General features: G+C 41.1%; 1 protein-coding gene across 2 annotated transcripts in view; it reads left to right on the forward strand.

The window, feature by feature from the left end:
* Bub1b (BUB1 mitotic checkpoint serine/threonine kinase B) overlaps positions 1–19955 on the forward strand; it is a 52452-nt gene that overhangs the window by 17623 nt on the left and 14874 nt on the right. For both annotated transcript variants that reach the window (XR_352538.5, NM_138540.1), the window contains exons 7-14: positions 1693–1907; positions 2183–2274; positions 4114–4343; positions 7707–7819; positions 12952–13067; positions 14141–14190; positions 15812–15869; positions 17061–17169. Coding sequence is in view for 1 of the 2 variants with exons in the window: in NM_138540.1 (NP_612549.1) it covers positions 1693–1907; positions 2183–2274; positions 4114–4343; positions 7707–7819; positions 12952–13067; positions 14141–14190; positions 15812–15869; positions 17061–17169 (983 nt within the window). In the remaining variant the exon portion in view is untranslated. The remainder of the gene's footprint in view (positions 1–1692; positions 1908–2182; positions 2275–4113; positions 4344–7706; positions 7820–12951; positions 13068–14140; positions 14191–15811; positions 15870–17060; positions 17170–19955) is intronic.

Genomic DNA, 19955 nt, shown 5'->3' on the forward strand with positions numbered 1-19955 from the left:
CTACAAACGGTTACTCTTTTGTACTGAGTCAGGGTTTTATATAGTTCAACTTGACTTCAAGCTTGCTGTATGTTAGAGTCTGGCCTTGAACTCTTTCTTTTGCTTCCACATCCAAGTGCTAGGATTATTTGTAGGCAGTACCCCACACCTGCATAAACTTTCCCCCTCTTTTTAATTAGCAGTGACTATTTTTCAAAACTGTTCTAGAGACACAGAATGGTTGTCCAGAAAGTAGGGAAGAAAATAAGCTTTGGTTACCTGAAATTATAACCATCAGACATGCTAACCAGATGGGTTTCCCTTACCCCTTTCCTTGTTTCATTTTATCAGCAATCAAAATGTGGGTTGAAGAGCCTAGAACTGGGGCAAAGGGAGTGTCAGGCTATTCCATGATGACCGTCACAGTAAAGCTCGAAATAATTGTCTTACAATAGAAGGTACCTCTAGTAAGTGTGCTGGCTCTGTGATTTTGGTTCTAGTACATCTCTATTATTTCAATTAAGATAAAATAGAAAACTGAAAAACACTTAGGTTAATTTCTGATAAAACTAAGACAGTGTGCTGGGTGTGGTGGTACATACTGTTGATTCAGCACTCAGGAGGAAGAGGCAGGTGGATCTCTCGAGTTCGAGGCCAGTCTGGTCTACAGAGTGAGTTCCAGGACAGCCAGGGTTACATAGAGAAACCCTGTCTCAAAACAAAAACAAAACACCTGAAAACTAACCATCCAAATGACATAACGTTAGGCAGTGATACAGTGATGACTGAAGGAAGCTGTGAGACTCTTTACGTTATGAGCAAAAGAGAGGTTGTGTGGGGCTGGGGATTTAGCTCAGTGGTAGAGCGCTTACCTAGGAAGCGCAAGGCCCTGGGTTCAGTCCCCAGCTCCGGAAAAAAAAAGAACCAAAAAAAAAAAGAGCGGGTGTGAGGGTCATGTATAGTAGTGGACTGCTTTCATATGGTGCTTGGGACACAGAGGCAGGCAGATCTGAGTTTAAAGCCAGCCTAAAACGTCTGAAGTATGGGTCGGATAGAAAGCTCAGGAATTAGAAGATGCTCAGAGGTTAAGAGCACTTGTTATTCCTACAGAGGACCTGAGCTGTTCTCAGCTTCCATATCAGGCAGATTACATCCGTGTGTAACTCCAGTTCCAGGGGACCCATACCTCTGACCTCCACGGGCACCTATGCTCATATACACATACTCAGGCAGACACACCCTTATACATAATTAGAAATAATGAAGATAAATCTTAAAAGACTGAAATGTTAGGACAAAGGGAAATGTAAAGGAAAATGTACAAAAATGTCACTAGTTGAATCATTGAGAATTTATTATTTTTTTTTAACTAAGATGTATTTGTTTTTAATGATTAGTATGTTTGTGGGTCTGTGTATGGGTGTGTGCATGTGAGTGCAGGTCCCCTTGGAGGCCAGGGAGGGTTCCTAGAGTTTCAGGAATTACGAGCCACCCCATGTGGGCACTGGGAACTCAGCTTGGGTCCTCTGCAAGAGTAGTATTAGCTGCTGAGCCATCTCTTGACCTTAACTTAAGGTTTTTAAAAAAATCTTTTAAATCTCATTTTGAAGAAATCTTCCTCTTAATTTGGAGCAGAATGTGTGTATCTTATATGGCTTCTAAGTTAATACTTAAAGCTTTTACATGACATTGTTGTTGTCACCTTCTCCCTAGCTCCAGGTCAGAGCAGAGGATTCCTAAATACACTTCCTCAGCCAGTACACAGCAATCGCAGGATCACTGTTTTTGATGAAAATGCTGATAGTGCTTCTAGGCCGGAGCTCTCTAAGCCTGTAGCCCAGCCATGGATGGCACCCCCTGTCCCTAGGGCCAAAGAGAACGAGCTTCAGCCAGGCCCGTGGAACACAGACAGGCCCTTGGAATATAGGGTAAGGACTCATGGTATTTGCAATGTAATGAAGACTTGATTGGTCTCTTGGTTTGGTCTTGTTTTAGGCTAACCTTGAACTTGCTGTGAATCTCAGGCTGGCCTTCAACTCTCAATGCGCCTGCCTTAGCTTTCTGAGTGCTAGCACTACACTTGTGCACCACCCTGCCTGGCTGTGTTTAACAGTGCTTAACTCCTAGAATATTTAGAGATGGTCTGCATAAGTTGGTGCAGAAACTTGTAAATTGATTGTTTTAACTTTTTTCTCCTTCTTAGCCTCATAGCAACCCAGCCTCTGTGACATCTGTACCCAGTGTGCTTCCCAACTTTACTCCGTATGTGGAAGAGAGCGCCCAGCAGACAGTAATGTGAGTGCTTCCAGATCCTGTGCAGAGGGATTGCCAAGGATGGGCAGAGTTCCTGAGAGCCCCAGACAGAGCCTCTGGTGGTGGGCATGACGGCAGAGAAGCCTGTCTCCTTTGTATCTGTTGCCTATGCTACTAGTGAACTAGTAGGATTACGTATTCTTGCTGTAGCAGAAATAACCACCGTACTCCACGGGAGAGACATTGCTCTGTTACTGACAGTAATTAGACAGAATTTTTGTCTTACTCTGTTTTTCTCTTCTGGTTGTCTCTCTTCTCCTTCATAATCCTTAACACTTTAAAAAAAAATTAGATTAAATAATCTGTATGAGTGCCAGCATGTATGCATGTATGTGCTCCACATGCATGTCTGGTGTCCACAGAGGTCAGAAGAAAGCAGTGAATCCTCTGGGATTGGAGTTAGAAACAGTTGTGAGCTTCCATGGGGGTGCTGGGGATTCAGCATGGTCCTCTGAAGGAGCAGGAGCTCTGACTGCTGAACCAACTCCTCATCCCCTAATGTTTTCGTTATAAGAAAAACATCTGCAAAATGGTAGATAAATAATCACCCCAAGTTTTAATCTTTAAAGATTGTGAGTTCCAAATACTAGGTTTAATTCATGTTTCAAAGTAAGAATTTCCTCATAGCTAATATGTGCATTTATTTTAATTTTTTGGAAGACAAAGTTCCTGTTTAGACCATGCTCTTGTAAACTCAACGTGATAGGAACCATAGAGATGCAAATCGAGTACAATATTGAGCAAGAACTCCATGTAAGCATAAAACACGGGAAGCCATCAAAACCTTTATAGAATTGATTTTGAGCTTAATGTCAATTTCATTTTAAATTTAAATTTGTTTTTTTTTTGAGACAGGTTTCACTATATGCAATGGCTGTCCTGAAACTCATTTTGTAGACCAGATTGGCCTTGAACTCAACCAAGATCCACCTGCCTTCGCCTCCCTAATGCTGGGATTCTAGGCATGTGCCTCCACTCTGGCTCCTTTTTAAAAAAGATTATTTTAGTGCGCGTGCGTGCGTGCGTGCGTGCATGTAGTGTATGTGTATGTGTGTGTATGTGCACTCGTGTATGTGCGCATGCACGTGTGCATGTATGCACATGTGTGTGGTGTGTGTGTAAGCCAGAGACAACTCAAATGCCGGGATTGTATACTCAAGTACCCTCATGCCCAGTGAGGTGGTTTTTCTTAATGATTTGTAGTTGCCTTTCATGTTAAGAGAATCATTCTTTGCTGGAATTCTCCGGCCTAGCTGTGTTAAGCAGTTTTCTGTCATTTTCACAAATGCCTGAACAACCAGATCAAGCAAACCTATCATGTTGAGTTTACAAGAGCTATGAAGCTAAAGGTATAAAATGCCTTTAATCCCAGCACTCAGGAGGCAGAGACATGGAGCTCTATGAGTTCAAGGCTAGCATGGTCTAAACAGGAACTTTGTCTTCCAAAAAATTAAAATAAATGCACAGAAAAGGTTTGTTTTGGCTCAGGTTTAAGAAGTTTTAGTATGTGGTCATTTGGACTGGATGACCCTAACCTGCTACTAATTCTCCTCAAAGCAGGGGTGGTCCTCAGAACTCCCACCTCCCACCCTAGTGTGGAGACCAAACTGTTCCTTGATGTAAGCATATACCTTACCACTGGGCTCTGGACATAATTACTGTGACCCTTGAGTTATTTTAGCCCCATTTTCAAGTCTCACTTTGTTTGTGATTCAGAAACATCACAATAGTCCTGCTGCTGGTATTGTCCATCTGTTTGGGCGAAGTAAAGAAGTAATGCACTCTGGCTTTGAGTGAATGATAATTGTTTCCTTTCCTTAGGACGCCATGTAAAATCGAACCTAGTATCAACCATGTTCTCAGCACCAGAAAGCCAGGGAGAGAGGAAGGAGACCCCTTGCAGAGAGTTCAGAGTCATCAGCAAGGGTGTGAGGAGAAGAAGGAGAAGATGATGTACTGTAAGGAGAAGATTTATGCCGGAGTTGGGGAGTTCTCCTTTGAGGAGATCCGAGCCGAAGTGTTCCGGAAGAAGCTGAAAGAGCGAAGGGAAGGTATGGGAGTTGTTCTAAGAAAATAACTTTCCAAGTATGAGAGCTCGCCTCCCTTGTACCTTCATGTGCTAATGTTTCTATGCTGGTGTAATTCCTCCCATAAAACATTATGTTGAGAACGCAGCCTGTTCTCAAGAGTAGAAAAAGAGCTGTCCGACTGCAGGAGCGTCCATTGCACAGGAGCAGCAGGCAGCTGTGCCTGCTCTGCAGATGGGGCCGCTCCTCCTCAAGCACCTTTCTTGATGCGGTCTGAAACAGGGGTCTCAGTTTCTCTAGCAGCCTCTTTATATTAACATATTCAGTCATACCTCAGTCACTTAGAGTATTTATTTCTATTATTTTTTAAGTCATCTCATTTTAAAATTAGGGAAGATTTGGAAGTTGAGGAGGAGAGAAAGCAGTTTCTGTTCTAGAGCTGTGTGTTCTGGGAGTTAGGAGGCAGCTGATGGAGTGGGATAGTTTGATACACAGGAGAGGGAATGCCGGAAACTTAGGGTGTTAGAACAAGAGGGTAAAGTAGACTTCAAATACTCTTACTGAAAACTAGGCCCTCTGCGCCTGTGTGGGAAGAAGACATGGTTGCAAAGCAAGGGGCCAGCTGATGGAGGCTCTGTTTTGCTCTGTTTGTTTTGAGGCAGGGTCTCATCTCACTATGTAGACCAGGCTAGTCTTAGCATCCCGAGTGCTGGGATTAAAGGTGTGAACCACCACACCAGACTGAGTACTGCCTTTTGAAATCACAAACTGGAGGACCGGAGAGATGGCCCCGCATTAACTGCTCTTACAGAGGACCCCGGTTCACTACCTAGAACACATGTTCACACCAAGCATTCTCTTCTGCTCTCTGAGGCATCAAGTACACAGTAGTACACAGTCATATGCACGTAAAACATGAGTGAGTGCACATAAAGGGTAGGGATAATCTCTTGTGCACTGTGTAAAAGAATCACCTGCCAATCAAAAGCTGATGTTCCCTAGCACAGGCAGAAAGTAGAAGGTGGCACTTCCGGGAAGAAATAGAAACTAAGCTGAAGGGTGAAGCTCAGTGATAAATATGTGTGGAGGCCTGCGTTCAGTTAGTCTCTGGCACAGGAAGTACCCCAAAGAGCCACGTTAACAAAGTACCTCTATAAAAACATTTTTCTAAGGAAAGTTTTTAGTTCATACCTACTGTATGGAAGTGAGGTGAAACACATCTTATTCTCCACTGAGGGAATCTCTGAGCTGAAGTTTAGTGGGATGGGTAGAGGTCTTATTGCTGTGAACAGACACCATGACCAATGCAAGTTTTATAAAGGACAGCATTTAATTGGGGCTGGCTTACAGCTTCAGAGGTTCAGCCCATCATCATCAAGGCAGAAGCATGGCAGCACCCAGGCAGGCATGGTGCAGAAGGAACTGAGAGTTTACATCTTCATCTGAAGGAAGCCAGGAACAGACTGAGCATCCTCAGGCAGCTAGGAGGAGGGTCTTCAAGCCCACCCCCACAGTGACACACTTCCTCCAACAAGGCCATACCTACTCTAACACCACACCATCTAATAGCGCCACTCCCTGGCCAAGCATATGCAAACTATCACAGTAGATAAATTCAATTTTATCTCAAATTTTCAAGTCTTACATCTGCAGCTCTGGTTTTCTGCAATAGTTTGTTGAAAGACCTGAAGCTTACGAAATCCAAAAGTTCACCCCCAGTAATATCCTTCCTACAACAAGGCTCCTACTCTTACTCCTACTCTTAACAAGGCTCCTAATCCTTGTGTAGTGCCACCCCCTGATGACTAAACTGTTGTGGTAAGATTAAAAAGGAACATTTTCTATCAGTTCCCGAGCTCTGGATCCACCCGCTCACTTTGGCTGCTACTCTTCCATGGGGTCTGCAAGCTGCCCTCTCCCAGCTCTCCCTTTTAGCCACCCTTCCCGAGTGGTTCCCTAGGCGGTAGTTACCACACCTGGCACGCATGCTCTCGAACACACACACACACACACACACACACACACACACACACACACACACACACACCCCTCGTTCTTCTGCAGAGTCTTGATAAAAGCCAGAGCTCATCTACATAACTAGTTTGTTCTGAGGAACCCCCTTCTAAAGTGCATTGTCAGGCTTGCATGGCAGGCAGGCACTCACACGGAGCCATCTCCCCAACCCCAGACTTCCTCAGTCTTCCCTTAGGTATTCTGTCTGTTCATGGTCATCAGATGCCTTTTTGCCAAATCCAGTGCCTATTTCTTCACAATACCACATGATTACCTCTCCAACCCCACCTTTTACTGCTTTACTTCTAAGAAGCTACAAGCAAGTTGGCTTTTCCTCTGGATTCTTCAATACAGTAGTAGTCTTCCAGTAGACTTTCCCTAGATCTCTATATGACTGGTCCCTCATCATTCAGTTTTAGCTTTATCATTGCAATTTATCAAAAAGATCACTGGTTTTTAGTAGATCTTTTTAAAAAAGAAATCTTACAAAAAAAAAAAAGATTTATTTACTTTATGTATGTGCTTTATCTGCATGTACACCCGAATGCCAGAAGAGGGCATCAGATCACATTACAGATGATTGTGAGCCACCTTGTGGTTGCTGGGATTGAATCAGGACCCCAGGAAGTGGGCCAGTGGTCACTGAGCCATCTCTCCAGCCCCACCCCCACCCCACCTACATCTCTTGAACAGTTTTGTACCCTCCTTGGTGCTGTTGCTGTACTAAGTATGAGTCTCAGGTTTGCACTGTGGATCAAGTGGTCTATCAGTGGCCTCCTACTTTGCAAGTTTGGTGTGGCTTTTTGTTTTGTTTTGGGGGTGGGGGGGTGTTTTCTTGTTTGTTTGAGAAATAGACTCCTGTAACTTAGTCTGGGCTTGAACTTACATGATATTGACTTCTAAACCTTCCTGCCTCTACCTCCCAAGTCCTGAGCTTACAGGCATGCATCACTGTGCCTTGTTCTTTCAGACCCAAGGTTTCATGCTAGGCAAGCACTCTACCAACTAAGCTACAGGTATTCCATGCCCTGTTTTAGAGATACTTTTGATGTTTTTGAGAAAGTCTTGCTTGTAGCCCAACTAGCTGAGAATGCTAAAGGATTCTTGTTACTTTGTGTGTTTCTGACATATTTAGATATTAGCTGCTTTTGGCCAAGGATTTTGTATCATTGGATCCTATTTCCCACTGTACTTGTGCGTAGAAGGTAATTTTTTCTAGACTAGATACATAAAAGAAAAGAGAAGCAGACCTCAAATTGAGGGCCCTGTTCTCCTTTTCTCCTTTTCACTAGTATTGACATGTGCACTGCGGGTATAAGCCTCAGAGGCAGTGTTTACATGATGAAATGCCTCAACTCATTTCCCTGTTTCTAGCCGAACTGCTGACCAGTGCAAAGAAGAGGGAAGAAATGCAGAAGCAGATTGAAGAGATGGAGAGAAAGCTAAAAGCAATGCAGACTATTCAGCAAGAAAGAGCTGGTGACCAGGTAAATGGTTTGGTAGTTTCTTAGTTATACTACTACCAGGAAAGTAATTTAACAAGTGACTCTTAAAGACCTGTGAAATAAGTGAGGTAATTCATTGACTTCTCAATTATATTTTTGTTGTTAATGCTGATATTAACTTTCTGTTTTAGTCATGGTCCATTCAAATGGGATTAATTTTTAAAATTTAATATATACTTGCCACTGCTCATCTGAGTACAACAGTACCACTTTGACTAGGAACCTAAGCTATTGGCAGGACTGTAACCACAGGCTTTTCTACCCATGTCCAAGTTCCCAAAATAATAACTCTGAGACTGAATTATTTATGAATGAATGCCTAGGCCAAAACTTTTGGGTCATTCCACTAGCTCATAATCCAATTATTTAGTTTAAACTAGTCTAAGTCCTGCCATGTGGTTAGTTATGTATCTGTCTCCTCAGAGTTTGGGGCAAATCTCTTCTTGTACCTGACTCTATCCCAGAATTCTCTCGCTCTTGGAACTCCCACCTCCTATTTCCTGCCTCAGCTCATTGGCCAATCAGCTTTTTATTGATAGGCAATGCTTCCATACACTACACAAGAGATTTTTCTCTATATTTCCTTCCTTTAATCCAATAAAAGGCTCTTTGTCTTTCAATAATAGACTATAAACAATAATAACAGTTATGGAAACTATCAGGTAAGATTACATTCACAATGTCCAGTCCATATGCATTTGGCTTGGAGAAAGCTTATCTATTCTGTCTTGGCAAGTTCAGAGTTCTGTACTTAAATTGTTTTTTATCATAACTTGCATTACTGACCTAAAAACATCTTAGGCCTAAAAATCATCTTAAATTCTAACAACTTGAGTTTTATTGTGATACTATAACTAGTCTTAATCCCATCAGAGACTTGAGGGGAATAAATATTACCTAAGGGTATAGGAAGTGCAGGCAGGCAGCTTCTAAAACTACAGAAAAGACAGAGAAAGCTGTCTGTTCAGTCCATCCGCGTTCAGTCTTTTGGCCCAGAATATCTGTAGACTTTTCTGTGAAGCAGAAATTGGGAAGGGCTGCTTACTCTGTCTTGGCAAAGCTTGGCAGTTGACGCATTTGCCTTCCCTGTGTCTCATTTGTCCAGTTTGGACGGCATACTGTCAGCAGTAGAAGCAAGGGCAGTTGTGCACAGTGACTAGTTTGCCACTTTTGAAATAAACTCCATAAGAAGGGTCTTCAGTGCTCATCATCTTCTTTGAAGTAGAATGGGGGTGCTGCCAGGAGCAGACCTGTCTTGTCAAAAAAGGCCTTTTGTTAATAAAACATTCTTACATGACATTTTCTATGGATCTCTGAGTGTTTTTATTTTTAATTTACTTATTTATTCTATATGAGTACACTGTAGCTGTCTTCAGTCACACCAGAAGAGGGCATCAGATTTCATTATCAAGCGTTGTGAGCCACTGTGTGATTGCTGGGATTTGAACTCAGGCCTTCTGGAAGAACAGTCAATGCTCTCAACCACTGAGCCATCTCTCCAGTTCGAGCTCTGAGGTTTTTGAAGACCATCTATCTAGAGTATATCAGAATAGGCAAACATTGATTGTTTCTAGCTATTTACTATCTGTTCAACTTTGAAAGCATCTTACTAGAGTAATTAGCTGGAGTAGTGTCTGACACGACCATGAGGTTGATTGTCTGAGTGCTAACTTTTTTTAATCATCCTAAACTGTTTGCAGTAGCAGCTTTCAAGGACTAGAACTTCATATTACATAGGTACAATACCTTAAACAAGAGTTGAAACATATACATAGTATATTGTAGCAAAATATAATCCTACCTGTATCAACATACAAAATCAATATTAATGTAAAAATATTTCTCTTGTTAATGTTCTTTGGTCTAAAAGTATATTCAGTAATCTGTCCTTGTATCCTATTATTCCTGTATTATCCTATATCCCTCCTTTTTTTTCTTTGCATCCCTTCTCCCCTCTTTCCCCCTGACATTAGATAGGAGAAAAAGAAATATAGAGGAAAGAAAAAGGATGAGAAAAAGAAATTCTTGAATCTAATCTCCCTTATTTTGTTTCTTCCCTGCCCAAGACCACACATATTTGTAACCATTCCCCTTAAACAAAGACAAACATCCAACATCACTGAAAACCAAAACCTACCCAGCCCATCTCTTGGGAAGTGGGGGCTTCCTGCTGTCTGTGGGCATCATTTTCCTTTTTGGGGGTGGGGGCTAAGGAAATTGGGTTAGCCCTAAGAAACCCACCTGTAACATCTGCTGTCCAGTTTCTGTGTGCTGAGAAAGTCCATGGCTTAGAGGAAGTCCTGACTGGAACAGTCTGTGATGCTGGTTGATCTAGCTAGCCAATTTGAAATTGTCCCAGGTGTAGACTTTTGAGAAAACCGCATTGAGTCAGTCTGAGGTAGGATCAAGCAGGAAGCTGGAGTAAGTATGTCTCCGCTTGTCAGCATCCTTCTCAGCATCCCTAAGGGTGAATCTTGTCAGAGCCTCTTTAACTTTATCAGTGCCTGTAAACATAACCTCTCACAGGTAACATACATTTCTGCCTTAACTTACGTGTGGAATGCACGGTGTGCACAGAAAGCTAAGGATGAGTTTCTGCTCTCTCTAGTCAAGCAGGTATGGCACCTGTCTGTCTCTCTAAGTCAGTTTGGGCTGTATAACTAAACTGTAATATAAATTTCTATCTGTGCCATTTGAAAAGATGGTGTGATTAGTCCTGAGGATTCTGTAGCCAACAAAGCTTAATGCATAACTGAAGTCCTGGTTGGAGACACTTTCGTGTCTCAGCCAATCTCTGAGCTGTGCCATGGAGAGGGGTCAGCATTTATGTCACGTGTTTTGTTCTTCTTGGTTTCTTCCTTCATGGGTGCAGCCTAGATCTTTAGGGGGTCTTCCACTGTCAAACCTGATTTTTATCAATTTGGAGGGAATCCATAGCTTTTTCTCTCCTATTGTAACAAAGGCAACCTCTCTTCCCCCAAAGTAACATATTTCTTTCCTTCCTTTCTGAGGTTAGGACAAAGACCTTAATTATAAACAGGCTGATTTAGTTCAGCATGTTTTTTCCCCATAATACTCAGCAGCTGTGTTATCTGTCTCACTGACATTTTAAAAAATTAAAGTCAATAAAACATTGTTTTATCTATCTCTGGAAGATCTCATATCTCCTTTCTGCTCTATGAGTGTTCCCCTTAAAGTCCTGTTAGAGCTTTTTTTTTAAAAGATTTATTTATTTTATATATGTGACTATACTGCCACTCTCTTTAGATACATTGGATCTCATTACAGATGGTTGTGAGCCACCATGTGGGTGCTGGGAATTGAACTCAGGACCTCTGGAAGAGCAGTCAGTGCTCTTAACCGTTGAGCCATACCTCCAGCCCTTGTTAGAGCTTTTATAACTGCTTGACCTGCCTGTAGGAGTGTAAGGTATATATGCAACTAGTTTTATGCCATAATGACTAGAATGTATACATGTACCTGAGCATCATGAGCTTTAGTCTGCAAAGGCATTTCTAAGATAGCTGCCAGCTCTGATACATGTGCAGTCTCGGATCAGCCTTTGCAGAATCTAAGGCAGAAAGAGGCCCATTGGATTTCTGAATATATGTCAATAGTATAGTGCATCATCAAACTGTGTACATATCTTAATTCTTCAGACTCTACAAAATAAATCATATAATCTATTGTATGACGTCACTCTAAAGTAGCATTAAACCTACTTTGTATTCTTAATTCAAATATTGCATCTCTATGGATAGCCACTCTAGTTCCTTAAGCCTTTGTGGAGTTTTCTCACCTGGAACTACCTTATTTACTGTTAGTGTAGATTTCAAGTTGGATTATTCTGAATGTTCTTTATTTCTGATTTAACGAATCCTCTAACCTCTATTCTGTGACCCCCAATCTAGCATTCCATCTTTCAGTTCTCTCCTTATCTAGGTGTTTTATTCTGGTCTGTCTTAAAAAGGATATATAAAAGTGTTAGTCATTAATGTAAAAGTAATTGTTTGTATGCTGATAACAGAAAAAATTATATGGGATCCAGATACATTGTGTCATTGCATTTTTTCATTTTAACATAGAAAATATTTTTCTATTTAATTTCCAACTCTCCTTAAGGACTTCTTTATTATTTTCAAATTAAATATTTCTTTCTATGATTTTTTTTTTATTCCCAGTGTTTATATGTCTGTTTTCCCCTTTTATTTTCAAACTTAATACCAGTTCAGAAGTTTAAGGCTCCCAGATGAAGTTCCTTTTGCCTTTATGTGTATCTTACAGGCTCCTGAGGCCAAAGCATGTCTATGGTGGCTAACTCCATTTCTTCAACGCAGTCTAGCAGGCTGCCCTTACTGGTTCTAGACTATAGACACAGTTTGCACTTTGAGAGCTGAGCCTTATACCCTTCGGTTTTGCCTGGGAGCCAAGCATATTTGCCCTAGCTCTGGGAAGTTTTTCTGCCTGTGGGATATGCCTGAGGTCAGCTTGCTCTCTCTCAAAGGGATTTAGCCTCCTGCCCAGCTGGAAAGCTGGGTGTGGCTCTGCAAAGTGGTTATTTCTTGCCTTTCCAGCTGTCATGGCTTTCTTACTGGCTGCTCTGAGCCTTCTCATGCCCTATGCTTGGCTAACATGCCTCTTGTTGACACCATTCTGTGCTCAAATTTCAGAAAGGACTCTGAGACCGAATTATTTTCCAATGAATGCCTAGGCCAAAAGCTTTGGGTCATTCCACTAGGTCATAATCCAATTATTTAGTTTAAACTAGTCTAAGTCCTGTCCTGTGGTTAGTTACCTCTCCTCAGGTTCATGTATCTGTCTCCTCAGAGTTTGGGGCAAATCTCTTCTTGTGCCTGACTCTATCCCAGAATTCTCTCCCTACTGGAACGCCCACCTCCTATTTCCTGCCTCAGCTCATTGGCCAATCAGCTTTTTATTGGTAGGCAATGCTTCCATACACTACACAAGAGATTCTCTCTATAAGAGAGACCTTTTGTCTGATGTGGTTGGCAGATGTCTATAGAAAGTGGTAAAGCAGACATTAGCACTAGAACGTAAAAATAGGATTTTCTGTATGGGAGGGACATTTGTTTTATTTGTGTTAATGTAAATAGCAAGAAGAGAGGATGCTTTCAAAGGACTCAGCCAGATTGGAGATTGCTTCAGAGTCTCAGGAAATGTCGGGAGTGCCTCCGTCCTGTTCCATCTGGCCACTAAGCTCGAATCCTAGGTAAGACTACTGTGGTGGACGGCATAGTGCTCACAGATCATAGAGCAAACTTGATTCTGGCCACTTGGAGTCTCCTTATCCTTTTGCAGTCCTGAGCGATGAGTTGTACAAATGTTAACGTAAGGTTTCATGCTAAGAGGGAATATATGATGCTGTCTTTTCCTAGGTAAAAATAAAAATGTTTTATTTATTGAGCCAACAGTGGTACACGCCTGTAAACCTAGCACTTGGGGGGGGGAGGGGTTGGAGGCAGGAGGATTAAGAATTCAAGGCCAGAAGCCCAGCCTGGAATACATGAGGCCCTGTCCCCACCCCCAAAAGTAGAAATGTGCTGGTGTGTGTCCTGTAACTCTAGTACTCAGCTGATCAAGGCAAAATGATGAAAGCCCATCTGACTGATAAAGTCAGTGTCTCTCTCAGGAAAGCCAAGTGTGGGATAAGGACATATACTTAAAGTGCATTCCATACTTGAATGAAATGTCCTCATCAACCCCAGTCCAGTGCTGTGTACACTGAATATATACTAATTAAAATCAAAACTCAAAGACGGGCATGGTAACACATGCTTTTAATCCCAGCGCTCGGGGAGGCAGAGGCAGGTGGATCTCTGAGTTTGAGTCCAGCTTGCTCTACAGAGTGAGTTCCAGAACAGCCAAGGTTACATAGAGAAACCCTGTCTTTAAAAAAAAATAAAATAAAAAAACTCAAATAATTACCACACAAAAAAATCTGTTGTTCACTCTAATATGTGCTTTCTGTGGTGCTGTTTTTTTCTGTTTTATAAAATTGGTGGCTTAACTTACTGTAATCTGCCTTAACTGTTCTTGTGTTATCAAGTATATTGATAGCATTTTCAGTGTGTAACGGTTCCTCTTCAATATGAGGAGCAAGGCCGTGTAATAGAAAGTCCTCAAACTGTAAAAGCACATGGCTGGTCGTGTGGCAGTTCAGACCCCTGTCCACTGTGTTAGCTGGAGCTTGCCCTGGACAATGTGAGCTTCTCTCTAAAACAGAAGGTTCTTCTTATGGATATTAAGCACATTTATTTTTCTTTTTAACAAATTTCTTCACAGGGAAATCTCACCTGCTGAGAACATTTTGCAAGAACAACCTGAGACCAAAGGTAAGTTGTATTTGACAGCGTTTTTGAGAAATGCAGCAAGTGTATTACATAGTAACAATGTGTGCTTTGCTTAATTATAATAAAATAATTATAAGAAGACAATGGTCATATAGTGTTTATTACATGTGGTTTGAAAAAATATTTTCATAAGATTTTTCAACTCTTTGAAATACTTAGTTTAGGGCCAGCAGAATGTGCTGACAGGTTAAGGCACTTGTAGAGCCCAAATCACCTAAGTTTTTATCCTCAGAACCCACCAACCTTCACACAGTCACTGTGACTACACAAATAATCCTCACACATATGCAAAATAAGCAATTATTTTACTTTGCACTTAAGCAAACGTAGCAGGAGTATTTAGCAGTCAGCTCTGTAAGGAAAGCAGCACTTGGAGAGGGGAATGTCTTAAACGATTTTATATTCAGATTGGTTTTCTTATCTGCTAACAATATGTTAAAAGTATTAGGCTTCCCATCTGTTAATCTCAGTTGAAAAAGATTTCACATTTTTCCTCTCATTTTTTTTTTCTTCATCAATGATTGTTGTATAAAAGCTACTAAAGAAAAAACCTTCAAGCTATGAAAAATATAAGTAAAAGGAGGCCTAAGGACGGTAAGACGGCTCAGCAGTGATATTAAACAGAAACACGTAAAGCATACTAAAATGTTTTAAGTGGTAAAAACATGAACAGCCACTAAAAAGTAGTTTTTGTAAAACTTAAATCTAGTGTCCTCTAAGTCTGTCCTATAATATCTAGGGATCACTAAGCAGGGAGACGCACGTTCAATACAGAGGGACGGATGATAGCCCGCAAGACCCAGCACAGAAAGATCAAAAATAAATAGAAAACTAGAAGATTTGGGCTTCATTCTCATATTTATCTGTATACTTATTTATTTGTGTATGTACGCTTGCGTGTCATGGCACATGTGGAGCTCAGGTTGTCAGGTTCATCTACAGAGCCTCCTCACCAGTCAGAAGGCAGGCGTTTGACTCTGACAGCATACGGAGCAGATTATGCATTTCCAATTCAGACACATTTAAAAAAAAAAATTGGAAACAGTTTCTAAAATGTAAAACTAGCGGCTAGATATTCAGAGATATAGATATTATGTCTTAAATAATAAAAGAGCATTTTATAAATCTTAGAAAACATACCAGAACATTTGCAGATGAAATGAAGTGTTCTGAATCTGTCAGAGCCATGTCGGGCTAGATTTGGAGTTGGTAACAAGGCTGGGAGCAAAGAAGAAGTAGACACATGGTTAGATAATTATTATGAAATGAACTTTACTTTATAGGCCTTTTCTCTTATAAAAACCAATTTGAGGCTGAAAAATGGCTTAGTGGTTAGTATGTGCTGCAGTGGAGGACCCATGTCTGGTTCCCCACACGTGCACTGGGTGGCTTCGGGAAGCTGTACCCTTTTTCTGACCTCTTCAAACATCTGAACTCACTGATCAGTATGTAATGTACCCACATACAAGACACATACATACATAGTTAAAATAAAATCGATTTTTAGTTATAGATTTTCTTTTAAAACAGCATAGAATTAATTACTTTCTATAGTTTTCTTGAAGAATTAAATACTCCTAAAACTTTTTTTCTCTTTCTATAGGTCCCAGTATGCCGTTTTCCATTTTTGATGAGTCTCTTTCGGACAAAAAGGACAAAAGGTTTGGTTTTATTGTATTTGTTTGTTATAAAGAAATAGATCTTCCTATATATATGTGTACACTTTTTTAACTTAAAATTTTAGATTTTTCAGGCTGGAGAGATGGCTCAGCGGTTAAGAGCACTGACTGTTCTTCCAGAGGTCCTGAGTTCAATTCCCAACCATCATATGGTGGCTCACAACCATCTGTAATGGGGATCCAATGCCCTCTTCTAGTGTGTCTGATTGTTCTTCCAAAGGACCTGAGTTCAAATCCCTGCAACCATGTGATAGGTCACAACCATCTATAAGGGCATCTGAAACCTTCTTCTGGCCTGCAGGCTGGCATGCGGCAGAACACTCCTGCATTAAATAAATAAAAAAATTTAAAAGGAGGAGGAAGGTGGTCCTCTTTTAAAAAATTAGATTTTTAAAAATTTTAAATTAAAAAAAAAAGTAACGTGTGTGGGTATTTTGCCCATGTGTATATCTGTACATAATTTGTGTGACCAAGGTGGCCAGAAAAGGGTGTTGGGTCCCCTGGAACTAGAGTTACCAAGCAGCTGTGAGTCTCCGTGTGGGTGCTAGTAGTTGAATCCAGGTCCTCTGTGAGGGCAGCCAGTACTTAACACTAACCCATATCTCTAGCCCCTTATCTTAAATTCTTTTGTATAAATATTTTGTAAAAATATTTGTAAAAATAATTTGTATGTATTTATTAATACATATGTATATTATATACATGTGTGTATATATACATATGTGTGAATATATATACATATATGTGTGTGTATATGTGTGTGTGTGTGTGTGTGTGTGTGTGTGTGTGTGGATATGGGGGGGTATCCTTGCCAGTCTATACATATGGAAGTCAGAGGACAGCTTTGAATTGCATCTCTCTCTCTACCATTGGGTCTCTCAGATACAACTCAAGTTAGTGGGCTTCTACTACAAAGCATTGAGCCCACTGAACCATGTTGTTCCCCAATATCTTAGACTTGTTAGTGAGGGTGGCTAGGTACTTTGGTGTACACATTAAGGGAAGGGAAGAAGGGATTGAGATAGGAAGATCATGAGTTCAAGGCCAACATGGGATACATAATACAACTTTATCTCAAAAAAAAAAAAAAAACAAAAAAGCATAAATCAGAAGTTTACTGTTATTCTATTTGCAATAGCTGGGAGTGCTAACTGGAATATGTTATTTTCCCAGTCCTGCTACAGATGGTCCACAAGTTCTCAATGCCCAGCGAAGACCCCTTACAGTTCTCAAAACTACAGAAGTCATCCCTGCAAATGAGGACATATCTCCTGATGTTTGTGTAAGTTAACATAAGTGGAGTTATCTCACTCCAATAGCTCAGAAGTTTAGCGTTTGGCTGGTTAGATGGCTCATCGGGTAGATACACCTGATACCTGAGATTGGTCTCTGGTTCCCACACGGTGAAATGAGAACTGACTCCCACAAATTATCTTCTGACCAACACATAACTCCCTGACACACAGGCAGACAAAATAAAATTCAAACAAATGTTAGACATTCAGCAGATGTTGAAACCTCAGTGGGCAGTGGAGTGGAAGAGAATCTCACAGTCAGCCTAGGCTGTGCAGTGAGTTTTAGGCCTTGAGTACATGGCTAGATCTTGTTTCAGAGATTTAGATGAACCACATTAGAATCACAATGTGACCAGGGCACGTGAAAAGATATGCATAATTATGTCACCAGGGAAATGCAAATTAGAGGCACAGTGAGATACTACATTGTACCCACTGTAATGTTTATAATTAAGAGACAGATAATAACAAATGTTTGGAGGCAAAGATGTAAAAACATTAGAACCTTCATACATTGCACCAACAGTCCTTTTGGAAAACACGTTGGTCATTCCTTAAAATGTTGAACCTGGGGCAGTTAAGAGGACTTGTTCTCCCAGAGGACCAATCTGGGTTTGATTCCACAGCCATCTTGTGGCTTCCATGGGTACTGCACACATATGCTAACATACATGTAGGAGAAGCATCCATACACATAAAATAATTACTAGACAGGTGGTGGTGGTGGTGCACACTTTTAATCCCAGCCCTGGGGAGGCAGAGACAGTGGATCTCTGAATTTGAGGCCAGTCTGGCAAAGCAAGTTCTTGGACGCAGAGAAACCCTGTCTAGGGAAAAAAATTCTTTTACTAGTTAAACATAGTTACTGGGGCTGGGGATTTAGCTCAGCGGTAGAGCACTTGCCTAGTGAGCACAAGGCCCTGGGTTCAGTCCCCAGCTCCAAAAAAAAAAAAAAAAAAGAAAAGAAAAAAGAAACATAGTTACTATAAGCCATAGCATATCCCATCCATGACATACCCATGATAACTAAACTCATACACAGATAGTATAGAAATATTATTCATGATAGAGAAAGCAACCTGCATGTGATGAACTAATGAATAAGTAAGATATATGTCCACACGGTGGCATATTACTTGACAAGTCAAAGGAATGAGTGGAAGACTGATATTTGTTACAGCATGGTTGACCCTCACAGTAAGTGTAGGAAACTAGGCATTTCGAGAAAGTGAAATCATGTGTCTGGAGAGAGCAATGCTTTGAAAGTGACTTCCATGCTCTCCTTCCCTGGTACAAATAATATCACTTTCTCCACTCAGAAACATAAACTGAGTGTGTGGATCTGGTATGATATTAAGAAACGTATGGTAAATATTTCCCATTTACACGGAGTATCCATAAGAAAGCAGAATAGATAGGAATTATGGAGAGGGTGATAGCAGGCGAGGCACGGGTAGTGAGTGCTCTGTACTTTCTACCAAAGTAGCACACTGGTGTGAACACACTAGAACACTGAGATGCACACTGTGAAGTGATGAAGTATATCTCAGAGTCTTGGGGGGGGAGGGTGTCACTGATTTGACAGCCTTTTTATACTTGGAATTATTTTTTTTTCCCAACATACAGGTAACATGCCTTTTGTGACAATGGAAATATTATGTAGACCAACCATTTTTCCTCTATTCTCTTTTTATTTACATGTCATTGTTGTGTTTATGTGTAGGGAGTGCTTGTGTGCATGAGGGCAGAAGTTCTCTACACCATGTGAGTCTCGGGATTGAGCTTGAGTCACCAGGCTGGCTGTAGGTGGCTTTACTCACTGAACTGCCTCATGTCCCTCCTATTCTGTTCTATCTCCTGTCATAGAGACTTAATAATACCAGGGGTAGAAAGACAGGATATAGGCATTCTAGTCAGATAAAAAGACCTTAGACACTGGCACTGGCATGCACTTTGTTGGAACTGTGGGGAAGGAAAACCCTGCAGATGAGCCCCAGGCATTGCTGGAGGGGGAGGGGGAGAAGGGAGTGGCTGAGGAGCTTCAGTGACTGTTGGTCCCCAGTTGCTGTGGACAGCACAGTGACTGAAAAGAGCAAGCAGTACATGCTGTGCTCTGGGGAAGCCACCCAGTGCGTGGTGGGCCGGACTGTTAACCTGGTTTCCTCGTTCACTCTCTCTGCCTCCTCTTCCTTCTCTCCCTTTTCCTTTCCTCTTTCTCCCCCTCCTTTCTTATCCCTTTGTAATGTCTTCCTAGATTCTTAAAAGAAGTACTTACCTGAATATTTTAACCATCCCTTCCCCAAGTTATATCCTAAAGGTCTAAACTGGTAGATAGATCCATAAGTAGTATTTTATTTTACTTTAAATGCTTTTTATTTATTTATTTATTTATTTACTTATGCGCACGCGTGCGTCTGTGCGTCTGTGTGTCTGTGTCTGTGTCTGTCTGTGTGTGTTGAGGTATCAGTGGAAACCAGAAGAGGATACCAAGCCCCTTAGAGCTAAGCTATCCTGACAGGTGCTAGGACCTGAACCTGGGTCCTCTGGAGAGGCATCAAGTACTCTTTGAGCCATCTCTCCAGTTCCTGGAATACTTTTTAAGTGAGAAAAGTAGTCTCAGTTCTTCAGCTCTCAGATAAAATTATTTGGGAGAGGATATTAAGCAGTTTTTCTATCGTTGAGTCCTCCAGGTATATTTTTTGATGAAGTAATAGTTTTCTTTATTAACAAAATCATTTTCCTCAATTTTGTCCTGTGCTTTTTTTCTTTTTTT

Source organism: Rattus norvegicus, chromosome 3, assembly GCF_036323735.1.
Source record: "Rattus norvegicus strain BN/NHsdMcwi chromosome 3, GRCr8, whole genome shotgun sequence".
Classification (NCBI taxonomy): Eukaryota; Metazoa; Chordata; class Mammalia; order Rodentia; family Muridae; genus Rattus; species Rattus norvegicus.